The sequence below is a fragment of the Cajanus cajan genome, chromosome 7 (assembly GCF_000230855.2).
Source record: "Cajanus cajan strain Asha chromosome 7, NIPB_CcT2T_4, whole genome shotgun sequence".
Classification (NCBI taxonomy): domain Eukaryota; kingdom Viridiplantae; phylum Streptophyta; class Magnoliopsida; order Fabales; family Fabaceae; genus Cajanus; species Cajanus cajan.
Window position 1 is genome coordinate 56,065,601 of NC_138523.1, and position 21,687 is coordinate 56,087,287.

The following is a 21,687-nucleotide window of genomic DNA, read 5'->3' on the forward strand; positions in this document are numbered from 1 at the left end:
GATATTTGTGATTATTGTCATAGCTCGCGGTATTTATTAGTTTTGTTTTTCTGTATTGTCTTCTTTTCTCGTTGGCAGAGAAGAGGTTAAATTAGCAAGGACAGTAACTTAAATAATGCACGTTCGCAACAATTTAAATATTTCTATAGGGGGCATAAAGATCTCTACAATAAAGCCTAGTAGCAAGTCTTGTTACTTCATTACCTATCCCTGACAGAGAGGTCGTAAATACAATGGTACTAGTTTGGAATTTTCCCACTGTATTCTCATTGATGTGGCCATTGTGGGGTTATATTTCAACGAGTAAGTCATACAGAAAACTCCAACCCCAGATGAATAAATGTATTGTGACTAGACGCAATTCTAAAAACTCGTTAGGCTCATGATAGCTCAACTATCCTTGGACGTTTTTTGGAATGACCTTTTCCTTTTTGTTTTTCCTGAATATTATCCTTGCCGGAAATAGATTCTTGAACATGAGAGAACGGCTTTTCACTGTTGTTTCCATCATCGCGATAATTGTCACCACTTTCAATTTCATCATCCCCACTGTCATCATCAGAACTACTTTCCTCCGAATCTGTTTCACTACCATCAGCAGCCAATGGAATCACTGGCTGACAAGTGGAAATTGCAGATTCAGCAGCAGCCACCGCCTCTGATGTATGAAGATCAGCAACACCAAGCATCAAATCCTGCAAGAAAACAAAAGTAAAATAAATAATTCAATTCACTAATTGCATGTCAGTAATATATAGACAAGCAGGTAGAAGGATTATTGATATACAAAGAGAGATAATAATAATAATAATAATTATAATAGTGACTAACACTGACCATTTCAATAACTTTGGATTCATTCCCAGTTAGCTCTTCAATATCATAATTCTCGGGATGTTCCTACATATTATATATAAGCAAATATATTTAAAACTACAAAAGATAGAATAGAGTAAAAAAGGGAGAAAATATTTGCAAAGCAGTAAAAACAATGGCTTCAATCAGAAATCAAGTTTTAACCTTTGCATCAAGTTCCAGCCGTTTATTTGCTTCTGACATCACTCCTAGGAAGTCTTTAACCTTCCCTAAAACTACATCAACAAACAAAATTTGATCTCAGGCAAAAAATTGTAGTTCATTTTATAACTTTGTATTCAGAGTTCTGCTAAATTCAAACTATATCTACTTCAATGCTTAGGACTAGAATATAACTAGGTAGCTTAATATAAACACAATTCAACAGTGAAATATTATTGAGGGAAAAGGCTACAATATCTTGTTTTGTTAATGTCTGTTACATCCAAAAGTTTAGCAATTAATGATTTAAAATTCTAGAGAGACCGATCACATATGAAATAATTGTAAAACAATTTACAAAAACACACATGAATAGGCAGAGAAAACTAAATCAATACCATTATGCCAGACAAATAAAAGAGTTCTTGTAGACAAGGATGAGTTTATATTGGATCACAATATGATTAAGATCTTGAACTTTGAATGCTTAAACAAATAAACTATTTCACTTATAGTAATAACCAGTAACATACAGCCAATCTGTTTGGCACACAACACCAGGGGAAGAAAAACACCAGTGTCAGACAGATCAAACCAAAAGCTAGGTTCAAGACAACATAAGACCAAAGAGACCCTTTTAGGGAGGACTCCAGCAGCACAGCGGGGAACTGATTCAGAGTGAGACCCTAATTCAAGGGCATCTATGGTCAATAACAATGAAGTACCATCGTCTACTGCAGGTCCATCACACTAGCTGGGGACATAATAGGATGGTAGTTTGCATGGATGTGGGTAAGAGTAACAGTACAGGTACAGAGTACAACGAATTTCCAAGAACTAGAGTACAAGTATAGAATGATATAAAATAGAGCAATATAAAAGCAAAAGCAACAAAGAAATTAAGTCATAAGACAAATACAAGTTTCATTATGTTCTAACTCAAGTAAGCAAAAATTTAACTTAGCAAACCAAACAACTTTGCAACAAAATTTAAATGTCTAGGAACTCCCATACATCATACATGACATGTATATCCCAAGCATCATCATGAACAATTGGAAAGTCACGTCATATGTGACATGTATATCCGATGCATCAGCCTATGTACATGTCAGCAATTGCATACAGCAAAGCATCCCAGGCATCGAACAAACATTGTCAACAAATCGGCACCCCATGTCAACATAAGCTACCAACTTCTAGGCAGTTGTTTCGGACCTTAGTCTAGGTCATAAATGGCCAATTAGGGCACCCCACTCACCACACCGTTTAATATCTCTACGGATAATCTTCTTATCACAGAATAGTCCTCTTATCTCTAACTTCTTAGTAAAGATGAGACCAAAGAGACGATAAATATCTCATTGCAGCCCACATAGGGTATGCTATTTCTCTAACCCTGGCCAACTCTTAACTTTGCTCTTACTGACTTGAGCCTGCGAGTCTTTGCAGTTGCCTCCTAAAATATCCGACATGAAGACCACTTAAGACTCTCATTGCAGATACACAATTACTACCCTTGGACGTCCAGAGCAAAAATGAAATCCAATAGTTTTAAGGGTAATTCTCGAAAAAAATGCAAATTGTTGACAAATTTAATACTACTAACCGAATTAATAAGATATCTTAATTGTGAAGTAGTTGAAATTTGAAAGGGTCTTGTATATGGACCAGAGGTACTATAATGGTAAGCATAGAAACATATCTCAGCAAATATAACAGAAAAGTAACAGAAATAAATTTAACAAACTGACAACTATAATATATCAGCTATTTTTTATATGAATAAAAGAAAAACAACAATTGAGATGTGCCTTAATAAAAACATGTAAAATTTAAACACTTGAGATGAATTTGAAAGAGTACGTTGGCTTGGGGGAAGTGGAGCAGTGAGGGGCGTGCCATGAGGGGGGAGTCTCCTAGTTTGAATTTCCGATTCTCTTTTATTGTCAGAAACAAGAAGAGCAGATTCTGCACGAACAAAGGAACTTCATCATTAGGGCACAAAAGAAAATGAAAATTAGCAAACAAATTCCATTGAAGAAAGATAGAGACCTAAGGAAGAAAGGGGCGTGCCCTTGTGCTCAAACTGGAGAAGCTCTTTGCTCCTCTCTGCCATGTCTTATTGTCAGCTTTCTCCGATGGTTACGAAGGGCGTTTAAGGTAGCGAATGCACACGTTGTTGGACTAGGAACTACGAACCACGAAGGGTATAGGTTAGGGAAAATGAGTTTGTTTAAAACTCGTATAAAAACGTGGGCTTATCCTCTTGGAACGTTGTAGTGGGCTTTCGTGTCCGATGTAGATAAGGCAGATGTTAAACACACCTCCGTTTCAACACACCCCCTTTTTTTAAAAAAATATATAAAATATTTAAATTACCCTTTAAAAAAAATAAAATTCTTAAATTTACACCTCCCTTCCCCGCACCCCCCTTATCCTGTATAAGCATGTAAACTTTAGTCTGGAACGACACCAGAACGGGCTGTTCTGCAAGAAGAACGACCTGTTCTGCTTTTAGAACGGTCTGTTCTGCTTTCAGAACGGTCTGTTCTGCTTTCAGAACGGACCGGTCCGTTCTGCTTTCAGAACGTCCCGTTCTGCAAGCAATACGGCCCGTTCTGCAAGCAATACGGCCCGTTCTGCAAGCAATACGGCCCGTTCTGCAAGCAGTACAGGCCGTGCTGCTTGCAGTACGGGCCGTTCTAGGGCCGTTCTGTTGCAGTACAGGCCACCGCGTCACTTTTAAAATGGTTACTTTATGACTGATTTTAAAACTCCGATTTTAAAAGTCATTTTTGTACTGGTGTTTCTTTCCATAAAACAAGAGTCTTTCTCTTACAAGACCACCTGCTGACATTGCGCACCCCTCTTCTTTCTCTTTCTGGCACTCCTCTTCTTCTTCTTTTTTTCCCGCACCTCGCAACCCCTCTTCTTTCTCTTTCTGGCACTCTTCTTCTTCTTCTTCTTCTTACTGTTACAGAAAGTTCTTTCCGGAATTATATAAAAATGTTCCGGAAAATACTTTTCATAATATTAAATTCTTATTCCGGAAAGTATTTTCCGGAAATGTTTTGTTACATAATTCCATAAAGTATTTTCCATAATATTAAAGTTACTATTACGGAAAGTTCTTTCCGGAATTATATGAACAATAATTTTACTATTCCGGAATGCTAATGACTGTAAAAGTACTTTCCGGAATGCTAATGATTGTAAAAGAGTCTTTCTTATGCTGGTTATGGTGGGGTTAGTCCTTTTTTCTATTCATAATGACTGTAAAAGTATATTACTTAATGACATTGAGCGGAAAGAAACTTTGGGAAGAAGAGGGATGTGGAGTGTGGGGTGCGGGAAAGGGGGGTGCGGAGAAAGGAGGTGTAAATTTAGGAATTTCATTTTTTTAAAAGGGTAATTTAGACATTTTATATATATTTTTTTTAAAAGGGGGTGTATTTATACGAGAGTGGAGGTGTGTTTATCATCAGCCTGTAGATAATTATTTGGCTGGGCTTGGGCTTGAAGTCTTTGTTTGTTTTTGTTCCTCCTCTCATTGGGCCTTTGTTTTGATGAACTGTTGACCAAAAATAAAAACTGATCATGGAATAAAAAGTTGTATCAAATCTTGCCTTTGGTTTATTTCGCTCACTCTTTCCTTGGTAGTCTAACTAGGAATTAAAAGTTGTTACACCTGTGAAATTGAATTTTAATCTTCACAACCAACTATTATAAGGGCTAAAAGCCTTTCCTAACTCAACCGAGACATTTCAGTTTCATGATTGAACGCTGTAATTACTTGAAAGGCTAAAGAATGAATTTACTCAGCGAATGAAAGCTAGCTTTTAACTTTTTGCCATCAGACATAAGAACAATTGTAACAAGAAGTCAGAAATTAAAACCAAGAGAAAAAGAAAAAGAAAAAAAAAACAGAAACAATCATCTTCCTTTGTGATCAATACTTGGGAAGAGAACATTCCCTTGGAAGATTGTTTTGGAACCTCTCATTGTCTAGACAGTAATCATAAATCATGTGGTATTTCCTGACCCATTTGAACCACCTTCTTTGTGTGGAAGTCAGTGTGCTAAATTTGTATTGGTTCCACCAATTGGTAGGGCTAGCTGCTCTGCAAAACCTTGGGTTCCCATTCCACACACAAGCATCAATGTTGTAATTTTTGAATGAAGCTATGAAGGGACCCTTTGTCCAATCAATCTTATCTTGGCCACCTCGTGTTGCCCAGCTATCACCATTCCACAGGGTCGCTTTCAGACTCATTGGCTGCCATCTAGGAAATGCTACACCCTTGTCTCCATGGTTTCTATACACTCTTATGGGAATCATATCCACCGTTAATCTGCAAAAGCCAAAGTCAACTTTACAACTAACCTTTTGGAAACAGTTTATAGAATATTTTAGTAAAATTATATAAAAACTGTTATATTTATTGTTCTCCTGTATTTATGTGTAAAACTCTTAAATTACGGTCACTTTAAGATTTTAAGACGGAGTAATTATATATGTTTGTGCCATCAATGTAGTTATTTTATTGAAGCCGTTTTCCCCCAACGAAGTACAAAGGGTTGAAAGAGCAATGCAATTTAGGCTGTAAAAAGGTTTCGTTGGTTGTTGTGACTTGTGGAAGATGGCTCACACAATCTGGTGCAGATTCCACAACACAGAATAAGTATGGAAGTCCTTTGTTGGATCAAACCACAGATAAATTCTCTCCTCTCGATTGTCAGTTCCATCTACAAAAATATTTGTTTGTAGAATATATGGCTGCCCAGAGACGTTGCCAAGAAACTCAAAGTCTATCTCATCTCTATTAGGTTGATCGGAGGCAAGCTGTAATAATATATTGCCAAACTATAATGAGTCTATATTTTAATGATTCAAAATAATCAGAAAAAAGAAGAATGAAGGGATGCTTACATAATAGGCCAGGACAGTGCCTGCAGAATCACCTGGCACTAGTTTGATTTGCATGTCAATTTTCCCAAATAAAAACATTTGATTTGAAGCAAAACCAGCTCCTGCATTAATAATTAATCCAAATTCATAATTAAAAAAGGAATATTTAATTATGATAATGCAGCTAGTTAAACTAAACACAATGGTTAGTAGTAGTACCAGATTCTTGGTCCAGTTTCAAGCCTCTTGTGTGTCCATCAGCAGATGTGTTCACATGGGTAGGAGACCATATCACAAAGAAGTCCTTATTGAAGTCTCCTGTTGAAACAATAGATGCAACTGAAACTTGAAACAGACTTGACGAAACAAACCAAATGAAGAAGATAAGAACTGTGTGGAAGTTTTTCATGGTTCCTGTGAACGAATATGTCTAGGGCTCTAACTTGTAACTGATAATTGAGGAAGCTATATATAGGTATTGCATGGAAGGGACAATGGCAGTTTTGTTAAATTAAGAATATCTTTACAAGGAAGCAAAGGAGTTTTTAGCTGTCCGAATCTTCATGGTTGAGAGTAGGTGGATTCCTTAAGAGTTCACATTACAACATTAATAAATGTTAAGGTACTCTTAGAGTGATGAAAATCATAATACTAATTGGTGATTACTGCAACGTTAATATTGATGAGGGGCCATGCTGTTACAACAATTGTTATTAAGGAGGAGCCATGTATATCATCAACCGTTTTAAGTAACAATCAATCCATTGATGCACCATATTAATATTGTCATGTAAACTCCATTTTGTCATAATTAGATTCCAGAATTTTCAATCTTTTTGGATGAAAATAGTCCAATAGGATTAGTATCAGTAGGGCCTTTCTAATTCACATTTGCATTGAATAATCAAGTGAAGTTCATCTTTATTCACGCTTTAATTGTTACCGGCCAAGAAAGGAACACGTTGAAAGATGAATTCGAGAGTATTGTCATCCAAGAATCCAGATCAAACTTAACTTGGGGGAAAGAAACTTATTTTGATCAGAATAAGGATAATAAAATATGTACCAGTCTTTGGTCACACACTTGTGCTTGCTCAAGAAAAGCGTTTTCCCTGTCTTAACAGAATTTACAAAAATGAGTAGCTGACAACAAAATTGCTTTCTTGCCTCATGAGATTTCCCCTCAAGACAACTTGGTTTTAAAGCTTCCATTTGCCTAAGGGCTTCAAAAGATTTATTCCTTCCCTCCCTTTGTAGGGACGTTATTGTGTTAGTTATCCTACAACTTATATTTCACTACATTTTTTTCTTTAGCAACAAATAAGTATTCACAAAGAAGGAACAGGATATTTTTAAGGGGAACTATAGTTACTTTTTTTTATTATTTATTTTTTACTTATTTATTAGAATTGAGCTTGGTACCAAAGTAGACTCCACTGGTAAACTACAGTTACTTTGATATACGGCGAAATAGATGTAAAATCAGAAAATGGATTGCACTTGGACAAACAATTCTATTCCACTTCCACCCCGTCTTCTTTGATGAGAGAATCTGATAACAAGTATTTTTGAATGCTACAACTAATTGGAACGTTCAGAATGATTAGTTTGAATTTGAAAAAAAAAAAACTATACAAATATTTTTTTTAACAAATTTTTATTAGAAAATAAATATAATGATAAAACTAAATATTTTCATTAATTAAAAATAAGTTATATATCTTAATTTTTTGAGGAATTTAGATAAAAGGAATTCCAAAATTTATAAAGTGTATAAAATGATTTTAATTTACCTTGTAAAAAATTGATTCGTTTTACCTATTTTTTAATAATTGATTATTAAGAAGAAGAAAAATTCAACCTGGGTCTTGCCTGATTTCTCCACATCCGTTCGGTGACAAGCCTTTGAATTTGAAAGTTTATTTTCGAATCAATTTATTATGAAGCTTGCAATCACGAGTTGACAAATATTACTGAGTTGGGTGCTGCTCCTGTATGACAAATATTACTGAAAAATGACGAGTTATATAATACATGCCAATTGTTGGATCCAACTGCCAACCCACCGTCTATAAATTCCTGAATTTTGTTTGCCACCTGTTGAAAAGAACAGCTATATATATTTATGTTTTCACACGAAATGATATCGGAAAGTTGACACACACACACAAAAAAAAAGAAGATAGTGATGAATATCATTGTTAATTTAAAAGAAAATATATGCTACTTCTCCGCAAGTTTTCACTTTTCACACATGAAAAAAAAAATATAAGGATAATTCTAGTGATGAACAAATTTAAAATTGACAATTCAACGTATTATGCAATCAAGAAAGAAAATATAAATGCAACCATTTTTTTACCTGGTACATACTACATACAGATCCCAACTAAAATACAAAGTTTAGACTATTGTCCTATAAAAATAACATAAAATATCTTGATGCTGATCACTTGCTTAATTTTATGAAACATTTCCAAATCTGTGTTTTTTCTATCCTTTTTTAAATAATCCGTGAAACAAGAACGAAGAAAAGGACGATGCTTTTTATCGTGACCCTGGCGAGTGGGGTTAAGTGTACGATTAAGACTTAAGACTCGGAATGTGGTCAAAGGACAAGGCAGCTTCCTTGTTTTAGATCGCTGTGTTGCTCAATACCACTCACACTTCAAATGAAAACTCTTTGACACCTAAATCCTTAAATGTCACCACTTTTGTCTTAGCCTCACCTTCTCCACTCCCTTTCACTGCCTGCTTCCTTTGTTTTCTCTGCTCATTAAGGTAACTTTCTATCCTTTTTCTAACTCTTTTCTTTTCCATTTTCGAACAAGGATTTGCTCTGCTCATTTCTGGAACAAGGGTACGCTGAATCTCTATTCAAAATTCCATCTTTTTTTTTTTGTTTTTTTTTTTTGTATCTTACTGTGTATAGATTAGATAAACATACGAGACCCTATATCTGTTTTCGTCTTTCATTTTTTTCTCAAAAATGGGTATGACCCTTCAAGCATGCTCTTAATGTAGAATGGGGTTTTACTGGGAAGAACAAAATCTGATTTTGTGCTTCTTCCTTTCTGATTGATCTGTGATGGCTTTTTGCCTTTTGAAATTCTCGGTTGATTGTTGTGGATGGGGTTTTTGTTTTGCTTCGGGGGCTTATAGGGATTGCATTTGGTTTCTTCTCTGTGCCTTTGCATTTTGTTCCTTTGTGTGATTGTTTTCCTGAAACCCCGTAGTGACTGGGCTTTCTTTTGTTTTGCTTATTATATGGATTTTTGTGGTGGAAATGCATAGCATAATACTAAAAATAAACTATTTCACTATTTAAAATTTTTTTTTTCGAGTTGATTTGCCTAGTACCATAATTGACTTGTCACTTGCCATGGAAGTTGAGAATTGAAATCTGAACCTTGTTAGTGTGTTGTTTAACATGGTTTTGTTGAACACTGTTTCTGGAATTGGAAAATTCCCTGGAAAAGAGTACCTTAATTGAAATGCTTGCCATCTGCAATTATAGAAAATTTCTTTTCGTATAATCTGTTTTGAGTGAACTGTTCTTAGTTAGAGATTTTTCTCTTAGTACCGACCGAGAAAAAGTTTTAAAATAGAGCATAAATCTTGTGTGCCCCTTTGATAGTCCTTTCTATTTCCGCATTTCTTTATTGGGGTCAATGAAGGCTCTGGTAACTTGGGATATTTTAAACTTATTATAAGTATTTCCGTTTTTAATGATATCTTTACTACGATGATCATAGCTTACAGTCTTACACATATCCTTAATATTGTTTTTCCAACCCAAAGCAGGTTACTTGTCATTTCTATTTGGAGACGAAAATCAGGGGTTTTCAAAAGTGAAACATGATAAAACGGTTTCCAAGTAGGAATCATAGGTCCAAAGGTATCAAGGTAAAACATGTTTTGCAAATTATTCTGTTGCTTGGGGTTTGCTTCTGGTTGATCTACCAGGTTAAGCACAATCATGATAAGAAGAAGGAATTTGACAAGAAGGATGCAAAACTGTCGGTCAGTGCAGAGACAAATCAGATCCTGAAGCTTGGTAGAAGAGACCTCCATCCAGTTAAGCATGACCACACAAAACCTGAGGAAGAAGAGGAAGATGAACATATTGAAGAGGATGAAGAAAATAAACATGGCCAAGAAGAACAAGAAGATGGAAGCAGGCATGAAACTGAAGAACACGAAGATAACAAGCATGACAGTGGAGAACAAGGGGAAGAAGAAAATAAGCATGGAGCAGAAGAACAGGAGGAAGACGAAAACAAAAATGAAGACATGGAAGATGAAGGAAGAGGGGGAGGAGATGACGAGATAGATGAAAATGATCAGGAGAAGCCACAGGTGGATACCACTGACCGTGATGATGAGTTCTTGGATGAAGAGAAAGAGAAAGAGGTTGATGAAAAGGAGGATGAGGATAAGGAGGGTTTAGTTGAAAACCACAACAATCATGAGGCTAGGGAGGAACATTACAAGGGGGATGATGCTTCTAGCGCTGTGGCGCATGATACTCATGCAACTAGCACTGAAACTGAGACACTTAGCTTGGAAAACTCTGATGTAAACATGGAAATGAATATCACAAAACCTGAAAATGAGGCAACTTATTCAGATGAAAGTGTCAGGAATCAAAATGATTCAGGTTTGAAGGTTTCAGAAGGGGACACAATAGACAGGATTTCTTCAAATGTAACTACTGAAGTGACTGGAAATAACACTTTGTTCAACCCTGTGGATGATAGCCCAAATCTTAATAAAAAAGCCACAATAAACTCCGACAACCACTTGGAAGTAACTAGTAACCTGACAGTAACAACCACTGAAGCAAGCAATAATGAGACTGGAGCTGGTAAAGACACATCAAGTTTATCTGAACAAAACAAAACAGTGATGTCTGAATCCGACCAAGCTCAAAATACCACAAAGAACACAACGATCCCTGGAGATGTAAAAAATGTGCAAACAGATGGATTAGAGCAAAGTGGCGATAGAATTTCTGAAGAAAACCTGCATAATACAAATTTAACTGTTAAAACTGAAAATGGAGAAGCAGCTTCAGGAGAATCATCTAATCTTGAGGGTGGTGAATTAGAGAAGACAAACAGATTTGTAGCTTCAAATGGAACTGAGAACACTTATACAAATGAGAGGTCCGATACCTCTGAAGGTGACAAGTCCAAAGGTAACACTGAAAAAAATGAAACTCAGAATGTTGATGGCACGGAGGATGAGATGTTCAAAGGTGACATTCAAACAGGTGAAACTGATGAAACATCAGACTCTTTCTCTGCCAATGAAACTTTGGATTCAGCTGAACAAGATGCCATTGATTCTTCTGATACTCATATCCATGAGGATGTGACCGAGGCTCGTACAGACCTTGACACATTGCCAGATATAAGAAATGAAGGAGATGATAGTGATGAAACTGTTGCAGAGTAAAGTGGAAAAAAAAGGTTGTTGGGTTCTTGAAAAGGGCTCTTTCAGTTTTTCTTCTGACCCGGGTGCTTGCACGGCAGATCCACCTAGTTGTTAGAACATGTTTAGCTTGACTCAAAAATGTGTCAAGACAAGATCTTTAAAGGTACAAACATAGTTTAGTGGATATTTTTACTGATTGTATCAATGTCTGGGGTATGTATAATTTATTGCTACATTTCACTATCAACTACTTTTGTTCCCCTTATTTTTGTGTGAACTACGTTCTTTACTATTCTCTACTTACTGGAGTGGAGTGCTAATAAGGTGAAATATCAATTGACTGAAAATGATGAAATCTTCTGTAATCTGTAGTGGAATACCTCCTCCGTCTTATCTTTATCCTCATCCTTTTCACATTCTTGTCCTTCTTCTCTTCCTCTTCTAACTAACTCTTTCTCATCACCGTCCTGAAACATTGTTTCTAAGGATCAACTATCTATTTGTGATGATCAACTATTTCATCAATTAAGTCATCTAGTCTTTCAACTTTTGTAATTGGGAGGATTTGTGGCATTTCATCAGCTAGACGTGACACTTCATTTTTTCATATCATCGACTTCTGCATGATCCATTGACTTTGTTGTGATTACTTCTAGATAACAGACGAAATATACTTGTTTAACTTTTTGTACATGGATGAATGAATTTTTGTGTACTACAATGTCGACTCATCTTAATATCTACAATATTATATTGTAAATGAACCCTTGAGCCTTTGTTTGCTTGTTGATATAAACCATTCATTCAAAAGAACAATAATCTTATTACTAAAACAATGATACTCCAATTAAAAGATATGTTGAACGATGTCACGAACCATCTTCTTCAACAGTTTTGTACCTCACAATTTTGTAGTTTTGTTATTTTGTACCACTATTTCAAGCCTTTGTGAAAATTTACCCATTAACAAAGTATGTGCTGTGAAAATTTATTAAATAAGCCTTTGGTTTGATCATCTCATTCTTCTCATCATGAACCAATGCAGAAGATACACATAAAGCTTGAGAAATGTTTATCTATAATTTCATCGATTGTGAATATCGCACTTGCATACGATTAAACCATTCTAGGAACTCTATGCATACAATTCAGAACTTTTTCATCATTGATGGGGTGATCGATATTGCAAGATAATGTGACCATAAGTCCATGTTTTGTCTGGTAGTAAAAAATTATTGAATTTAAAGGACTATGTTTTCCAAATAATTCAGATAATTGCAAACCATACAATTTGGCACATGAAAGTTGTTTTTTTTTTTTTGTATTTTATTAAACGAGCTATCCGTAGTGGCACACATGCTTCGCACCGAAGGAAAATATGTGTCGTTGTTTCCTCTCTCACATTGCAAGCTGAATACACAATATTATCAGCTGGGATCACCTTATGCTTAACCAAATATAAATAATTTGTTCGTATATCTAAAATATAACTCATGTTTAAAAATATTTATTTGTACAAATTTTAAATATAATATATATATATATATATATAAATAAAAGTTTATTTCTTATTGTCCTCATTATAATATTTCCTTCTTATCGGTAAACAAAATTAGAAAGAAAGGAAAAAAATTGATTTATTTGGATAAAAACTCGTAGGCGAGCCGCGAGTGGGTTGCAAAAGGATATGGACATTGAATAAAAGATTGTAGGCGACAGTTGAAAAAAATAATATATGGCAAAACATGTATGAAAAGAACAACACGTACGTATAAACAACATTATTTAACTTTTATAAAAAAAATTGAATTTAAAACAAATATAGCAAAACATGTATGAAAAGAACAATACGTGCGTATAAAAAATTATTTGACTTTTATGAAAAAAAAAATGAATTTAAAACAAAAATAAATACGATAACGATGATATTTGTATGCAAGAGATCCTATCTCATTCTTGGATTTAGCTTCTTTAAAATGAGTAATAATTTGGTTACTCATTTTATATATTTGGTTCGTTCATAATAAAATCAATTATAAATATTTTTATATTTCATAATTTGTAATGATTGTGTATTTAATTTTTTCACCAACAACCTAAGTTACTTATTTTAACTTTTAAAGTGAGTTTTTTATTCACATTTGTAAATTCGAATTCGTGATTCTTATATATCATTTTCTTTCGGATAATAATATATCCAATATATTTTCTCATTCTCTCAAAAATATATTTTTTTCTCATATTTTTTTTAACATAGCAAAGTGTAAAATCTGACTTTTGAATATATTGATTTTTTTTTGCTATAAAAATTACTTATTTTCAATATATTACCTTACGAGAGAGTCAAAGTTCCAACTGCTATAAGCTTTTGATTTGAAAGTGTTTCTTTATTTACATAGAATAAAAATAAAAAGAATGAAAGAACAAATTGTTTTTTTCTAGCTCTGGATGATGAAATATAAAATTTTTCTTAAATCCGCAAGGATAAATTATTCTATGATATAGAAATATTGGATGACGTTGGCCAATTTTCATGTGATATGTACGTAGTTTAAATTTATTGACTTTCTTGTTAGTAAAAAAAATTAGTTACGTATCACATGAAATTTGGTCAAAAACATTGATAAGTATTGATTTTCGTTAAACCAATTGTGATTTTTTTTTTATTGAGCTCCTACAGGACCAGTGTCTAAAAGTCCATGATTTAATTGCAGCTTTAAACATTGCGCTAAGAAAATGTATCTAGCTAACGTTAGGCTAATTAACAACTAACACCTCACCGGAAGATGCTTTTATTCTCATATAACCATCTCTTCCGTTTGTTCCAAATGTTTTCATAGTCAAATAATTACAACAGAGACACACTAAGAGAAGAAAACAAGGACACAATATATGTTGCCTTGTATACCAAGTACGATAATTGTTTATAAACAGAAGCATATATAGTAAGTGTTTTAACTGCTGTTAGTTCTTTCTTACCCATGTTTTTATGTTTGGTGTGACAAAACTTATTACCAAGCAATGGGAAGTCTGAGAAGACCAAAACATGGTAGGAATTTGGTAAAACTACTGCATGGGATTGATTATGCAAACAGACACTGCATAGTTCACAACCTAATACAGACATGTCCTTAGTTCCCGACAATAATTTGGTGAGAAAAGAATCCAAACATCTTGGAGAGATTAAAATGAATAAATAAATATTTATAAATAGACTGATATTGATATATTAAAAGCAAGATAAAGTAAAAAACAGTATGTGATACATGCGCTGGTAAAGCTTATTCTTTTAATGTGAGAAATATCTCTTCGCATATACAAAAAAGAAAAAAAAAGAAAAAAAAACTTTGGTTCTGGTGCACTAAAAGTAGAATAAAAAGAAAGAAAAGAAGCAGAAAAGTAGAATGACAAGAAAGAAATGAAAATGAAACCTGTTGATGAAAATGAAAATATACTATTGCATCCCAAACATCATCAATTGAGTAGCCCTTTCTGCTAATTTTTTTCTCAACTCATAAACGGCCACCATGAACGGTTCCAACTGGTCATCAAGTATCTGATCAACGGGCTGGTTCCACCAAAGATTTCCATTACAAGTCTTAGCCAACATTTCAGTTTCTTCCAGAATCTTCTTTTCCATCTCCAGCTTCTTCTTTGCCTCTTCATATTGCATGTTATGCTCTTCATACGACACCGTTTTCCCTCTCGACTTTGTTGGTTCAGACTCTGCTGTTCCTTTGACATAGCGGGTAAGTATTGTGTCGATGTCGGGGTGAGAAAAGATGAACAATTTGTCAGCAGGAGAAAAGACGATTATGGCTGCATAAACATTGCACAAAATGCAGAGTTCGCTGGCTTTCTTGAACAGTCCCGTTCTTCTTTTTGAGAACGTGACTTGCTTGTTGCTAGCCTTGTCGAGCTTCTTGATCTCAATCTTCTTGCGGCCTGTGTTTATCTTCTTCTTCTTCTGGTTAAGCATATCCATGCCTATAGGAATATCAGAATTATCGTAGTGCTACCTTCCTCAAATGCTTTATTTATAGCGGAAGATTTATCTTTCCTCGTAATAAAATTCTACGATTACGCTTCCTTAGATTATCAATCAAATAAATCAATTAAGCACTAATTTTTCCATTCTAATTTTGGACACGGTTTCAATTAATGAAAGGTAAATTAAAATTTTGTTTCTTTTTTCACTGCATTAAAAATTTGTCTTGAGATTTTATGTTGAAAGAGAATATATTTGTATTAATGGAAAACAAGTTCTGATTATTTTTCTCTACTTTCAATAGCGGCGCAAGTACAGTATATGGTGAGGTTTTCAGCGAGTTATTTAGTCCAATAATTTCTCCAAATAAAGTTACCGTTACTAGCCGCCTTATTTAAAATTATTAACGTTATTCATTTGTTTTGGTTCCACATGAAAATAAATAAATAAATAATATTTAAATAGCTTCTACATGAATCAATACTAATCATAATATTGTATAATTTAATATGAACTCTGTCCACTTCTCGTGATATTTTTTTAAAAATAAATCAAGAGCTTAAAAATCTTTTCAATATTCAAACAATATATTTCCAATTTATCCTCATTCAAAGTTTTCAACTTTTAGGATACAAAATAAAAAAATCAAACGTGATTTCATAATTTTAATTACTCAATCGACTTTAAATGAAAAAGTTAATTGATTTAATATATATACACACACGAAGAAAATAAGTTTCTCTATTTACATGTGTTATCTTATTACTAATATTCTCAACAAATTGTGTTATATATATATATATATATATATATATATATATATATATATATATATATATATATATATATCATATGTTTATTCATAAAATTAAAACTCTATACTTTTTTCAATAGTTTTTTTTTTTCAAAAACAAGTTAGATAAAGTATAAAATAGATGTAAAATAATTTTTTGAGAAACATTTTAAATAAATAATACGATTACACTTAACTGATATTATATACACAATTGGACGGTTTTTCTTTTTTCTTTTATATTTGTATAAGGTAAAAATCTATGAATACGAATATAAATATTTTTAATATATACTAAAAGTTGTCGGTTTTTTTTCCTGAATACTAGTGCTTTTTTTCATTTGTAATAATCGAATTTGATTATCTATTAGAATCTCATCTATATTAATTAATTAAAAACAATAAATATTCATTTACTCACAAATTTGTATATAAGATAAATTCATATTTTAATATCAGTGTTAATATTTTATTTATTTTTCTTTAAAACACTCAATTGATATTAAAATTAATTGATGTCTAACATGATTAATATTTTTTTTAATAACCATTTAAAATATTTTGGTATACATAAAGTGCTTGAACTTTTTTTATTATAAATAACTGTTCAACATAAATTGCTTGAATTATTTAAATTTCAATCAATATAGATTCGTTAATTTTAATCTAACTATATATAAGCAAAAAAAAACATTAATTGTTTTAATTTTAATTTTAATAAATAAAAAATTAATTTTAATTTGTATAAGTTACTTTAGATAATAATTAATTCAATCATATTTTATTAAGAAAACAACATATAGATTGATTATTGATTTGAAAATAGTCTTGAAGGAGACATAAATACGTTGCTTAATGTTATACCAAAATTTAACATTTTATGTATCATTCTAAATTATTTAAATATAAATCGCTAGAAACTAATTTTAACCAATAAATAATATTAAAAAAGTGTAAAAAAAATCAATATAAATTAATTTTAATTTGGCCATATATAAGTCTGAAAACCTCATTCTAATAATTACTATACATTCTGTATCATTTTTATAACATGTGTTATACCTAGTATCTATTTTTATATGACGAATCTTCTATTTCTTAGCACTGAGTTTAATTCCTTAGAGAGAAAAAAAAAAGGACGAATATTCTTACCAATAAAAATCACAAATTATGAATATTGAGGCAAATCAATTAGTATAATGAATAACAACAATTAGTTATCATAGTAATAAATTTCAATTTATTATTGGTTGTTTGTAATTCTCCTACATTATTTGTAATTTATGTTTTTAAATTTATAATTTAAAAGGTAACATAGAAAAATATGAGTATTGGAAGCATGTGAAGTAATCTTTTAGGTGAGCTTCTATTTTCAATCTTAGCATGTTATCGACGTCCTAATCACTAGTATTTATAGTGTTTTTTCATTCTATCACTTTATTCATAGAATAATAAAATTAAACTTAGGACTCAAAATTGAAATCATTGATTAAGGTTTTTTTTTATATATATAAATATATTATTAGTATGATTGAAGTATCCAACATTTTTGTCAATATAGTATAAGAGAAAATAATTTGATAACTTATGTTTTAGGTAAAAATTCTGTCTTGTTTGATGTAGAGAATATTTATAATGAAATTTCTTATTGCATTTAGAATATTATTTCAATGAAAATAATATGATTTTTTTTGTGTAAAAAAAATTCATTTGGACAAAACTTTACATGATAACTAATTTATAACAAGAACAGATCCTATAAGTAGAATGATAAAGCCTTTGTAAAATAACACACACATATATAAAATATATCTTGGAGTGCAATTATGAAGTTTAATTTTATATTGGTTAAAGTTGAGTATGATATGTAGCATATAAGTGAAAAAACATTCACTTATTTAATACCTTAAAATTTTAGATTATATTGTGATATCAAACTCACGTATATATAACCTCAAGTGTGTGGTTCAGCGATAGGGGTTGATTTACGCTTAAGCAAGGTTAAAAGTTCGAATCCTGCCTTATGTATGTAGCCGCGTTAAATCTTGGAGTCAGCTATATACCCTTTGAGGTGCCTCCAACCTAACAAGGAAAGATTGTGGTGAATTCTCCATGAACGAACCTAAAACCTAAAAACTCGGTTATATATTAGTGAGATCATGATTCAACCAAGTGACCGTTATTGTAAAATGAAAAGACTTCCTAACTTAATGCTAAGATTTTAAGTTATCTTGAGGTATCATATTTTTTATTCAAATAGTATTTTTCCTATTTTATCATTCATATTAATTAATATCTAAATATATTTAGTTTTCAACAAATTAAATATTTTTGTTTTAACTAAAAAAAAATTTCTGGAGCGTTTTAAGTTATTTGTTATTAATTAGTGTTATGTTTTAGTTAAATAAAATGAAAATATAATTTCTATATAAATAGATCAGGTGTGACAAATTGTATAATTTAAGTGTTATATTAATTAGTATTATGTTTCAATTAAATGGAATGAAAATAATATAGGCATTATATAAATAGATCACGCGCACCAAATTATACTATCACTTTACCAAATATTATACTATTCTACTTGAAAGGATACGCACTCGTTTACATCACGAGGTTAAATAAGTCTGTTGTTAAAGTGTGGTTAATTTTTTTGCACATAATATCTCATTAATTCCTTTAACTCACAACGCTCTCTCCAACACCTAACGCCTTTTAATTCCTTTCCCCTTCCGCTGAGGTCCATAAGCATCCATCTTAGACTTCATTATTTTTTTAGTGAACAACAATTATTAAAATCTGATGATTCACAGTTTGATTTGATATGATTCGACTAGTTGTGAATTTATATATCACAAGATGAATCTCAGATGATTTTAAATTTTACAATATATAAATAAATTAGTATAATTTCGTATCATCGATACGAATCACACAATTCAATGATTTGTGATTGTTCTAGTTTTTCTTTCACTAATTCTCATGGAAGAAATTAAAAGTTAAAAGTTTAAATTATTAAATTAAAAAAATTGAAGATGCAGTTCCTAATTAAATTACGCTATTTTAATTATTCTAGTACTTTATTTATCAATTGTGAGCATCGATTTGAATAGAGTAATCTATACATCCAAGAAGATGAAGAAGATAAAATAAAGGTGAAATTTATTCCCCTGGAGTCCAGAGTCCAGAGTCCTTGATGAATGAGGACAAATTATTTAGAAGGACGTACGTTTGTGGTTGAAAAGAGGGGGAATAATTGGAAATATAAAGAAAGAAGTGAGGAGATAAGCATTCGAAAAGAAAAAGAAATTAAAGATAGGCGGTGGGAAAGGCGAGGTAATGCGCATTGGGATGAACATGAAGCGAGGAAGCAGCGGAGCGTCCAATTGGGGGAAGGGCATTGTTAGGGCCAAGAAGGGAGGAAGAATGATCGAGAATGAAATTGGTAGCATGGTTTTGAATGTTGTTCTTGAGGTCCTCAATAGAAAGCTTGAGTTGAAGCAAGTGATGCAATCCAAGGTCATCGACGGGAGTCTCCCACCAAAACTGTCTCTGCCTAGCCTTGCGCACGTGATCCAGATCCTCCCCGCGCTTCTTCTCCATCTCCAAGTGGTTAAAAAGCTGCGTCAGCTGCATGTTGAGATCGCGAACATTGGCGTTACGGTGCGCCTCCACCAGGTGGTGCGCGCTGGACTCCTGCGGAGGGTTCCGCGTGGTGTAACGATCGATGAGGGACTCAACTTCTGGGTGGCCGAAAGAGAAGGCCTTGTCCGCAGGAGAGAAAACTAGGATTGCGATCTCAACACCGCAAAGGGTGCATAGCTCGCTCGCTTTCTTGAACAACCCTGATCGACGCTTAGAGAATGTAACTTGCAAGTGACTCTTCTTTGGTATTTTCTCAATTGGGATCTTTTGCCGACCCAGGCTCGACTTTTTATTCTTCCACATCGTATGTTCCATCACAACTGCCTCCTGCTTCTTTTCCCACTCCACTCGAACCTATAACGTCACTATATATATTGCTAAATCTTTGCTTTGCACCTACCCAATACCCAATTGATTTTCCTTTTTATGTCTTTTATTTCTTTTTATTATTACTCCAAAACCAGCAACTTATATAATCTCTGCTCTTAATATGTGATTATGGTAGGAGACCAAATTGGTAGCTATTATTCAAGCTTCTTAATTCACTCTTCTCATATTAAATCACGATATATTGACTTCTTGATATTTTCACTGGTGGAAAAGTAATATACGGCATTACGATATTACATTGCTTCTTTAACAATTCATGTAATATGTGACGTAGTCACATTTTTTAAAATAATGTTAGTTGTATTAAATTCATGGTTGTCATTTAACCAATATGGAATCTTATTCTATGTTTGTTTAGAGTTAAACTAGTGTATTTTTTTTTATCTATCTAATTCTAAATTGATGTAAAAAAATGATATATTATATTGGTTAAATAATAATTAATGTAATATTTAATATTATTAACCTTGATTTGGATCGATCCGATCAATAACCTGTGTATCAACACATTTGAGTTAATAATTAGATTAATTTAGGTAAGATAAAAAAAATACTCATACTCATGAGTATTTATAGATAAAATTTGTTATAAATAATAAATGAGTAGCTTAAATATATATATATAAGTAACAAATACATGTATTTTTCTATCTATTTATAAATGAGTGGTGACGAATATTATGGTATTTATATTCGCAAATACTTACTAAGTAAAATACTTAAATATTTATATATTTATTTTGTATTTTCCTATCGCTAATATTGTCATCTCTAATCAAATCGAAAGTGTACTAGACTAGTGATGACATCATCAAACCAATTGAAAACTCGGTTAAACCTGTTAAGGCCATTTTGACCAGACAAGTACTATGTATTGTCTGTGTCCCAAGCTAGTCCTTTGCATGTTGTCCAAAGAGACGTAGACGTTGTAGATCAAATTTGTGTAGTCCTAGAAAAGGTGTGCTACTCAAGAAGGTGATGTTGCACATCTTAGTTTATCATTCAAGTAGAAAATAAAAAAAATAATTAACAAGAACTCAAACACAATCTCTATACATTATTAAACACTTCAACTAACTATCAAGCTAAACTTGATTATTGATTTAACAACTGACAAAAACAACGTATGTGTGTGTTATATCTAAAACATATTATATATATATATATATATATATATATATATATATATATATATATATATATATTGATTCGTGCAGTTCAACTAGTTAGTAATACATTAGTTTGATTATTATCCCTTTAGTTTGACCAATAACCCACACTAACTTGGTATCTTGATCGAGTTGATCATTGGTCCAATTCTGATAACCTTGGTAATATATCAAATTAAAACATTGCAATGTCATCTTTACTTCTCGAACTCTCATATCCCCTAACCTCGCCCTCGCCCTCTCATTTTGATCTAATTGTGTTCCTATTTTTATTTTTTGTTGGGGAAAAAGAGTAGGTTGGAGGAGAGAAGGTTCATGAGAGAGGGTGGGGAAG

At 32.5% G+C, this 21,687-nt stretch overlaps 5 protein-coding genes across 6 annotated transcripts; 1 reads left to right on the forward strand and 4 right to left on the reverse strand.

The window, feature by feature from the left end:
- Window positions 1-122: 122 nt before the first annotated feature.
- On the reverse strand, window positions 123-3,246 carry LOC109819073 (uncharacterized). The gene is made up of 5 exons (XM_020384660.3): window positions 3,073-3,246; window positions 2,884-2,988; window positions 1,021-1,091; window positions 838-900; window positions 123-695 (listed from the first exon to the last, which is right to left on the reverse strand). The coding sequence occupies exons 1-5, from the start codon at window positions 3,134-3,136 to the stop codon at window positions 381-383; spliced, it is 618 nt and encodes a 205-aa protein (XP_020240249.1). The 5' UTR covers window positions 3,137-3,246; the 3' UTR covers window positions 123-380.
- Window positions 3,247-4,846: 1,600 nt separating this feature from the next.
- On the reverse strand, window positions 4,847-6,381 carry XTH10 (xyloglucan endotransglucosylase/hydrolase 10). The gene is made up of 4 exons (XM_020354443.3): window positions 6,149-6,381; window positions 5,951-6,051; window positions 5,670-5,863; window positions 4,847-5,372 (listed from the first exon to the last, which is right to left on the reverse strand). The coding sequence occupies exons 1-4, from the start codon at window positions 6,336-6,338 to the stop codon at window positions 4,970-4,972; spliced, it is 888 nt and encodes a 295-aa protein (XP_020210032.1). The 5' UTR covers window positions 6,339-6,381; the 3' UTR covers window positions 4,847-4,969.
- Window positions 6,382-8,505: 2,124 nt separating this feature from the next.
- LOC109788356 (uncharacterized) lies at window positions 8,506-11,715 on the forward strand. Of its 2 annotated transcripts, none has more exons than XM_020347059.3 (2): window positions 8,506-8,710; window positions 9,734-11,715. In XM_020347059.3, the coding sequence occupies exon 2, from the start codon at window positions 9,788-9,790 to the stop codon at window positions 11,387-11,389; it is 1,602 nt and encodes a 533-aa protein (XP_020202648.1). In that variant the 5' UTR covers window positions 8,506-8,710; window positions 9,734-9,787; the 3' UTR covers window positions 11,390-11,715. The 2 variants fall into 2 exon arrangements, with proteins under 2 accessions (XP_020202648.1, XP_082916303.1); XM_083060177.1 differs by lacking the exon at window positions 8,506-8,710 and adding an exon at window positions 8,766-8,789.
- Window positions 11,716-14,557: 2,842 nt separating this feature from the next.
- LOC109813378 (agamous-like MADS-box protein AGL61) lies at window positions 14,558-15,426 on the reverse strand. Its single transcript, XM_020377558.3, has one exon. It carries the CDS (start codon window positions 15,351-15,353, stop codon window positions 14,823-14,825), a length of 531 nt encoding a protein of 176 aa, XP_020233147.1. The 5' UTR covers window positions 15,354-15,426; the 3' UTR covers window positions 14,558-14,822.
- A 3,861-nt stretch (window positions 15,427-19,287) lies between these two features.
- Window positions 19,288-20,426, reverse strand: LOC109813387 (agamous-like MADS-box protein AGL61). The gene has a single exon (XM_020377567.3). The coding sequence runs from the start codon at window positions 20,107-20,109 to the stop codon at window positions 19,459-19,461; it is 651 nt and encodes a 216-aa protein (XP_020233156.2). The 5' UTR covers window positions 20,110-20,426; the 3' UTR covers window positions 19,288-19,458.
- Window positions 20,427-21,687: the final 1,261 nt, after the last annotated feature.